Below are 9336 nucleotides of genomic sequence, written 5' to 3' on the forward strand. Positions count from 1 at the left end.
GGCCACGTGGGGGGATGGCCGGGGGTCAGGGGGCGGAGGACAGGATGGAGGGCGGGGATTGAGGCCACGGCCTTCACTGGGGTTTCCAGGGAGAAAACAGGGCGGGGTGAGCACATAGCATTGGCTGCTTTTAGTGATTTTGCTGGGCTTTGGGTGACAGGGCTGCCCCGAGCCGCCGGGCACCCGGCCCGGGTGTTTCGGGCAGAGGAGTGTCCCCTCCCCGGGGGCGGGGCAGGCGGAGGAGGCCGGGCCTGGCCGGGCTGTTGGCACAGGTCACAGGCGGGCTCCTGGCTGGGCCCTTGGCTGGCGGGGGGGTTGTCTCTCCCCAGCCAGGCGGGACTTCAGATGTCAGAGCATCACAGTAGACAGAAATCTACACACACACACACATAGATGTACACACACGTACTCCCCTAAGTGCGGAGCTTGCTGTCCAGCGTAGGTGAGGGCCCAAGGAGCTCCGGGTGGGGCGCTGGCTGGCAGTGTTCCCCCCGCGGGCTCCGGAAGCACATCCTCCTCTAGGTGTGCTCTGTCTGGGGGACTTGGGGGGCTGTCACTGCCACCACGGGGGCATCCCCTGGAGAGTCGGGACCGCGTCTGTTTCCGGCCCCTCCCGTCCTTCGTGTCACTTTCTCTCGTGCTGCCGTCCCACCAGCGGATGTTTTCTTGCTCTGTTTTTGTGTCACTGAATACACATAAGCATGAGGAGAAGAGTCGTTAACATCCGTTTTGTGACGGTGTCTTTGTGGTGCTGGAGCGGACTTGCGTCCCGGCTCCTTTCAGCCAGCAGAGGGTCAAGGCTCTTTCCTTTGTCCAGGTGGAGGATGGGCGCATGAGGGTCCCGGGGCCGTGGCCCGGTGCAGCGTGTGGACCCCGGCCCAGCCTGTACGACGTCAGCAGCATGAGTCTCCCGAGCAGTGGGCCGGCGGGCAGCATCTTTGACCTGGACTGCACCTCCGGGCAGGTCCGCTGGGCGCTGGTGGCTGCCGGCTGCGCCTTCTACCTGGGCGTCTTCGTGGCCTGCCACCAGCTGTCTTCCTCCCTGAGCGCCACCTACCGCTCCCTCGGGGCCCGAGAGCAGGTCTTCTGGAACCTGGCGGCCACGCGCGCAGTCTTTGGCATCCAGGGCACCGCGGCGGGGCTACGGGCGCTGCTCCTGGACCCCGTGCTCCAGGCCGACAAAGTGCTCGGCCAGCAGAACTGGTGCTGGTTCCACATCGCCACGGCAACCGGATTCTTCCTCTTCGAGAACCTCGCGCTCCACACGTCCAATGCGCTGTTCCACACGTTCGACGGGTTCCTGGCCGTCCACCACCTCTTCGCCTTCCTCGGGTTTCTCGGCTCCGTGGTCAACCTCCAAGTGGGCCACTACCTGCCCATGGTCACGCTGCTGCTGGAGATGAGCACGCCCTTCACCTGCATCTCCTGGATGCTCCTAAAGGTAGGCGCTCCCCAGACGGCGTCTGTGCTCCGCAGCGGGAGGTGAGAGGCTAGTGTGGCACCTTCACCCACTTGATGCCCATGTTGCTGGTCCCTTGTGGCCTGCACTGTCACAGCATCACCAGGCTAGATTAGAGTATTACAATCCGTAAGAAGCTCATTTTCGTTGAATTCCATTTGAATCATTTTAAACAACTCTTTTAGGCTTCCTGCCCCATTGCAAAAGAAGACTCGGTGGGTCGTGTGTCTTACTCAGTAACTGGCAGTATTTGTAAGCCCTAGAAAACATGCTTTTTCTTTGTTTCAAATACTTTTTTTTTTTTTTTTTTTGCGGTATGTGGGCCTCCCACTGCTGTGGCCTCTCCCGTTGCGGAGCACAGGCTCCGGACACGCAGGCTCAGCGGCCATGGCTCATGGGCCTAGCTGCTCTGCGGCATGTGGGATCTTCCCGGACCGGGGCACAAACCCGTGTCCCCTGCATTGGCAGGCGGACTCTCAACCACTGCGCCACCAGGGAAACCCCTCAAATACTTTTTTTAAAAAAACAAAGTAATATATGTCTACATACATACCTTTTAAAATTTTTATTTCACATTATGTTATCTTACACCCAACATGAGATCTGCCCTCTTCACAAATCTTTAAGTGTCCAGCACGTTATCGTCAGCTGTAGGCACAGGTGCACAGCAGGCCTCTGGAGCTTATTCGTCTTGTATGATTGAAACTTCACTCCTGTTGGTCAGTAACTCGCCGCTTCCCCTCCCTCCAGCCCCTGGCAACTGCCATCCACACTTTGATTCTAGGAACTGGACTATTTCAGATGCCTCATATAAGTGGACTCATGCCGTATTTCTCTTCTGTTCCTGGTTTATTTTGCTGAGTGAATGTCCTCAAGGTCCAGCCATGTCATTGCACATTGAAGGGTTTCCTTCTTTTCTCAGGCTGAACAGTTTTCCATTACGTGTGTGATGCACATCTTCCTTGGGTGTTTCAGTCTTAGTTATTTTGAGTGAACGTAGAGGTTCTAATATCTCCTCCATGTTCTGATTTCGGTTCCTTTACTGGGTCATCAGGTAGTTCTGTTTTTAGAAAATAGACTGCCCCCATTGTTTTCCACAGCGGCTGCACCGTTTTGTATTCCCACCAGCAGTGCACAGAGGTCCAGTTTCTCCACATCCTCACCAAAGCTTGTTGTCTTTGTTTCTCTGATGACATCTCACTGGCTTTTGATTTGCATTTCCCTGATGACTGGTGACAGTGAGCATTTATTCATCTATCTGTTGGCCATTTGTATGTCGTCTTTGGAAAACTGTTCAAGCCCTTAGCCCATTTTTAACTCAGATTCTTTGTTATTTTTTACTGTTGAGTTGTAGTTCTTTATATGTTCAAGATTAATCTCTTATTACACATATGGTTGGAAGATATTTTCTCCCACTTTGTAGATTGCCTTTTCACTTTGTTGATTGTTTCCTTTGCTGTGAAGAAGCTTTTTAGTTTGATGTTGTCCCAATTGTGTGTTTTTGTTTCTGTTGTATGTGTTCTTGGTATCATATTCATGAAATCATTGTCAAAATCAGTGCCATGAAACTTTTTCCCTATGTTTTCTTTTAGGAGTTTTGGGTCTTGCATTTCCGCCTTCAAGTTGATTTTTTGTGTAAGGTGTGAGATAAGGGTTCGGTTTCATTCTTTTGCATGTGAATGTCCAGTTTTCCCAGCAACACCCGATTGAAGGGACTGCCCCTTTCCTGCTGTGAGTTTTGGGCACCCTGTTGAAGATCAGTTGGCCGTATCTGTGTGGATGTTTCCTGGGCTCTCGATGCTGTTCCACTGGTCTGTGTGTTTGTCTGTATGGCAGTTCATGCAGTTTTGATTTCTGTAGCTTTGTAATATCATTTGAAATCAGGAAACCTGGTGCCTCCAGTTTTGTTCTTTTTCTCAAGATTGATTTGGCTATTGGGGTCTTTCGTGGTTTCATGTGAATTTTAGAAATTTTTTTTGTTAAAAATGCCACTGGGATTTTGGCAGGGGTTGCATTGAACCTGTAGACTGTAGATTACTTTGGTGACCTCCGTAGTGAGTTTTGTGTGTTTTTTTTTTGTTTTTTTGTGTTTTTTTTTTTTTGGCTGCATTGGGTTTTCGTTGCTGCACGCGGACTTTCTGTAGTTGCAGTGAGCGGGGGCTACTCTTTGTTGTGGTGCACGGGCTTCTTATTGTGGTGGCTTCTCTTGTTGTGGAGCTCAGGCTCTAGGTATGTGGGCTCATAGCTGTGGCTCGCAGGCTCTAGAGCACAGGCTCAGTAGTTGTGGTACACGGGCTTAGTTGCTCCGCGGCATGTGGGATCTTTCCGGACCAGGGACCGAACCCGTGTCCCCTGCATTGGCAGGCGGATTCTTAACCGCTGCACCACCAGGGAAGTCCCCCTAGTGAGTTTTTTAGTTCAGTTATTGTATTCTTCAGCTCCTTGGTTTCTGTTTGCTACTTTTTTTTTACATTTCCATCTCTCCGTTGACGTTCCACTTGTTCCCACGTGTTCTCTTGACCTCGGCGAGCACCCTCATGACAGATGCCTTTAATTCTGTCGGGTACATCGTGTGACTGCTCTCCAGTAGGGTTTGGAGATTTGTCTCATTCCTCGGTTTGGAGCGTCTTTGCCTGATTCATTTTCCGTGACTCTCTGTTGGTGTCTGTGCATTAGACGAAGCAGACGCCTCTCCCTGGCCTCATGACTGTCCTCACCCAGGAGAGACCCCACCAGTCAGCCTAGCCAGGGTCCTGGACGTTCTCCATCGACTTTCTCCCTCCCCAGGGAAGGGCAGGCAGCTGCGGCTTCTGTCTGCTTACACGTCCGATCCTGGGTGGGGCAAGGCTGTGTGTCCACCAGCCCAGGCCACCGCCTCTGCCCCCTCTGCCAGCGGGACTGTGTGCCAGCGGCCAGGGTCCCCCCCTGAACAGCTGGGGGGCTGGACACGCAAACCAGCTCCTCCCTCTTCTGCGTGAAGGTGCAGGCAGAGGGTCTCTTCCTGACCCCAGGGTGCTGCCGGGGTCCCTGCCCGCTTCGGCGGGTGTGTCCTGGGTGCAGGGCCCTTTCGATGGGCCCCTGATTCCTCACGACAGAGTTTGTCTGTGACCTGCTGCTCAGCCAGGCCTCCTCCTGGCACCCCTCACGCATCAGGCGCCCGGGCGGGGGTCTCTGGAAGCCCTTCCCCAGGTGGGGTGGGTCCGCTGGTCAGGAAGAAGACAGACCCCAGCTGTGGGGCGGCCACCAGAGGGAGGCACTTCGTTTGGGGTTTTTTCTGTTTTCTCTAAAGTGTTCGGGTGCCGTTCGTTCAGGATGGAAAAGGGTGGTCCCAGAACCCCCTTCTTCCCGCTCGCCGTGTTCACCACGCGGCCCGTGACCCCACGGCAAAGCTGTCCCCTCGGCTAAGACAGCCCAGGGCCCGTGCCTACACAGCCATGGTCTTGGTCTAGTTCAGATACTACTGAACCTTGTGAGTAAACGCCGTGTAAAACGTTGAAATCCTTTTAAGCTTTTCATAAAGCTGCAAAGTTCTTGCTTAGTTGGGCATCAGGGTCCAGGAATCCTCACCATCCGGGTCTGATTTGATGAGATACAGACAGATGTCAGGACCAGGTGTCACTACTAATTTAACGTAGTTTACACCCCAAACGGGCTCATGCTTCCATTTCCTCCTCCAATTTGATTCTGAAATGTTGTTTAGAAATAATAATAAATGAATTATACACTCAAACATCTAAACATGATTCATCCACGGAGACACTAGTCCAGATGCAAACGACATGGTATAAAAAGCAGTCAATTTATGTGTAAATAAGTATACACCAGGAACACTACCTGCTGGGACCCCAGCTATACAAAGTAACCTTTGCACGGTTAAGTCTCAATTTGTTACTGACCCTGCTTTTCTCAAAGCATTTCGTGATGTTGAACCCAAAAATTTCAGTGTCTGAGTAGGACCAAAAATGCTCAGTTCTCAAGCTTGGAGTTTTCTAAACTTAGTGTAATCACTGTATGAGTAGAAGTTCATGCTTCTGGTATGAGTATTAGGAATTGAGGATGACTGCTTTTAGTAAGTGGGGAAGATAATGGAGAGGAATAAGTACATCTTGTGAACTTGGAAGGAAGCAGCAAGTGGAAAGAAGACGGCTTGCTGGCCGGTGCCCGCGAGGTTGGAAGGGCGAGCAGTGCCCCGGCCCCCAGGCACATGTAGCTCACTCTGCAGTTTGTACGTTCACCCCGAGACACACTTAGCTCACCTTCCCACTCTACAGTTTGTACATTTAACGTCCTTCAGGCCAGAGCAAAGGCTCAATCTTTCCCACGTGAGGAATCTATCATTGAGAACCTCAAACCTCAGGTGTTCTTGCGTTTGAGAAACATTGTTTCTTTGTCTGATTGTACAGTTCACGGAATTTTACTTGTATAAGTCATGATTCTAGCATAACGTGGAGAATGCCTACCCATGCAATGAGTATAAAACTATTTCTGTAAATCAGTGGGTTTTTTCCTAGTACTCTATGGTTTTCTTTTCCATTGAAACATGATATTTAGTCCATTTGGAAAGTATTTTTAAGTAAGATCCAACTGGATTTTCCCAGGAGGTGAGCAAGAATCCTAACGTAATTACATCATCCATCCTTTCCCTGGGGGTTCAAAATGCCGCCCAGTGCCAACTCTCCATGTATTTTATTCACGTCTGCATTTTGCATCGTTTATCTGTTATTTCTGAAGCATATTGTATCTCATTATTTGCTGAGGCACCTTCAGCCCTCCTTGCTTTTGTGCGTTTATTCCACTGTATGAGTGGCGTTACTTAAAGTTGTTACAAGTTGATAAAAATACTGATGTATTCTCTTATTTGGACTAAATCTGTGGATGCATTCAAGGAGGGAAGATGTAACGTCTTCTGAGTGTTTTCCATCCAAGAACATAATAACGTGCCTCATTTCATCCAAGACTTCTTTTAAGTCCCTCTGCAGTGATGGTCTCGTTCCCAGAAGGAGGGGAAATGTATATAAAAAAAAATTGAAGAAGTGAGGTCCGTCATTTCCTTCGTTTACTTGCTTCCCTGCCTTGCAGACCTCTGGGTCGCCCAGAGGCGGATCATCCAGGCAGGAGGTTGGGTTCTTTTTGCAGGATCTTAGTCCCCTGACCAGGGATTGAACCCGTGCCCTCGGCAGTGAGAACGCAGAGTCCTAACCACCGGACCGCCAGGGAATTCCCCTTTCTTTCTCTTTTAAAATGTGGTCACTCCAGAGGTCAGTTGCCGTGTCCCCCTGCGGCTCCGCAGGTGGGGCCGCAGTGAGGCCGTGCCCGTTCCCAGCGTCACCGGGCTGCTGCCTGGTGAGGCGTCCCTGCCTTCCCAGCCCCTCCCCGCTACCCCCTTTCCTCCTGCAAGTGCCAGACGTGCCCCTACCCTTGGGGAGGCGGTGTCGGTGGCGGGGAACTGCCCAGGAGGACGCTCCAGCCCGGGCAGAGCACAGCGGGGGGAGGCCGGTGTGCACAAGCTCATGGGTCTCAGGTGTGTGGGCTGTCCTGGTACCTGACTGTCCTGGTGCCGGGCTGTCCAGGTGCTGACGTCCCCACCACAGTGTCCCACTTCTGTGCCCACAGTCTGCTGTATAGCATTTTCAAGTTCCCTGTTTGGTTTTAGCTACAGCTAGTTTTAATGTGAATTTAGAATAATTTTAAGGCAAGTCCATTTGGGCTTGTGTCCAAGGGCTACTGGGGTAAAAATACCGAAAAGCAAAGAAGTGAGGACACACATCTCATCCTGAGCTTGTCTGCTCTGAGAGCGTTTGCCCCCAGGGCCCGGCGAGCCTGGTTGCACACGACCAGCGTGTCTTCCAGCTTCACTGGGTTAGCGTTGCGTAGTTGCTCGATATGTGCTCGGTCAAGGGAAGAAGCGCTGGAGGTGCGCTTGGAAGGTGTGAACTTTCCTTCCGGGGGCGCAGGCGAGCAGGAGGCGCCGCGCTGGGCGGGTCTGCGGGCGGCTGGGCGGGGCCAGGAGGGGACGGGGACACCCCGGCGCCGTGAGCCCGAGTCCGGTGCGCCCTGACCCCACTCTGCCCGCAGGCCGGCTGTGCGGACTCGCTGCTCTGGAAGCTGAACCAGTGGCTGATGGTCCACCTGTTCCACTGCCGCATGGTCCTCACCTACCACATGTGGTGGGTGTGCCTGGGCCACTGGGACAGCCTGGCCCGCAGCCTCTTCCCGCCGCACTGGGCGCTCTTCCTGGTCGGGCTGGGCCTCCTCACGGTCCTCATCAACCCCTACTGGACCCGCAAGAAGACGCAGCAGCTGCTCAACCCCGTGGACTGGAACTTCGCGCCCGGCCGCCCCAACGGGCCGGCGCCGCCCAAGAAGACGAGGTAGCGGCCTCGGCCCCGACTGTCCCCACGGCGCCGACCCCAGGCCGCGTGAGTACTGACTTCCTCGTGGCGCCGAGTACCTGCACCTGAGCGCGCCTCGGGGACAGAGTCCCGCCGTGGGGACGTCACGGCCCGATGTGCATTCCCGCGAGCTTGGCCTGTCTGCGCCGTCGCCCCAAGGAGGGCCCGCGTGGACGGGTCGCACTAAAGTGTGTGTGCGTCTTACTCAACAGCCCCGTTATTTTTAGTTGGAGAGAACTGTCCCAAGAGAACATAATCCGGTCCCTTACCCTGTTGACATTCCCAGGGCTGGGATGTAAGCCGCGTCTCCGCAGCGCCATCTCGTGGCGAGCGCGGGGCATCGGCCTGGCTTGCGGCTGGGGGCGGCGGAGGGGTCTTCTCACCAGGGAAGCTCATCCGGCGAAGAGTTTTGTTTCCGTTTTGTGTTTCTCTGTTGACACATTAAGGGAGGTGTTAGTAATCAGATTTGTCTAGATTTTAGAGCTGTTTTTAACTAAGTTTCAAACAGGTGCCCCGCCAGACCCTAACCCTCTGGTTGGTGTCTCTCTGTAGGTTTTGCCAGACCCTAACCCCCTGGTTGGTGTGTCTCTGTAGGTTTCAAGTCGGGGCAGTGGTCACTCTCCCTGCGAGCTGTGGGTGGACCTGGCCCCTTGGAGTGCCCGGCTGCAGGGCCCCCTCCTCACCTCCCGGTGACGAGTCTGGGCACCACCTTCACAATGTGGGGCCCGGGTGGAATCTACACTCAGACCCACAATTTTATTGACGAATATGTACTGACATCTTATTCTTGCCATGAGTGGGCAATTAAAATGAAAAGCTCGTATTTACTGAAAGTGCCCTTGAACTGTTTTTGAAAAACACATTTACTGGTCGTGAGAATCATGTGTTTCTTGTGCTTGGTCTGTAACACGGCCCCTTGGAAGGGTGTGTGCTGATTTCTGGTACTGTGAATTGACTGTACATAGGTCAGGAGATGCGATACCTGCTTGGTATCATTTTGAGAAGTGTTTCAATCCTAGAAACATCCAGCAAACTGTGTCCCTGCTGAGACTCCTCTCCCCCTCGCTGAAGACCCTGGGCACCCGCCGCCCGCTCTCCCGTCCACAAGGTGGGGTGGGGAGCCAAGCTGGCTGTGTTTCCAGCTGGTCAGAACTTTAATAAAGTGACCGATGTCTACAGAACCCGAAAGCATGTCCGTTCTTCTCTCTCAACACTGTTCACATTGCTGTGGAGGTTTTCTATCTCGGTGATACAACTGTGATGATAAATCTTCACGTGCTCAAGGTTTGAACTCAGTTTAAGATATAAAATATTTAAGTTTTACATGACCCTCACTGGGAATTTGACTTTCCCCGGGTTCAGTCTCTACATCCTTCATCTCAGTGAAGGTGCTTTTGCCTCCATCCCGACCCGACTTCCCGTGAGGACCACAAAGGCAGGGGCGTTTGGCCAGAAAGGGCCTTTTGAGGCTTGTGATCCAGCATC

General features: G+C 53.0%; 1 protein-coding gene across 1 annotated transcript; it reads left to right on the forward strand.

Moving 5' to 3' along the window:
* Positions 1-901: 901 nt before the first annotated feature.
* Positions 902-9031, forward strand: CLN8 (CLN8 transmembrane ER and ERGIC protein; the record flags this gene model as incomplete). Its single annotated transcript, XM_079726523.1, has 2 exons — positions 902-1441; positions 7535-9031. The coding sequence occupies 2 exons, from the start codon at positions 902-904 to the stop codon at positions 7832-7834; spliced, it is 840 nt and encodes a 279-aa protein (XP_079582649.1). The 3' UTR covers positions 7835-9031.
* Between the last annotated feature and the right edge of the window lie 305 nt (positions 9032-9336).

This window comes from Hyperoodon ampullatus (genome assembly GCF_949752795.1).
Source record: "Hyperoodon ampullatus genome assembly, chromosome: 20".
Taxonomy (NCBI): domain Eukaryota; kingdom Metazoa; phylum Chordata; class Mammalia; order Artiodactyla; family Ziphiidae; genus Hyperoodon; species Hyperoodon ampullatus.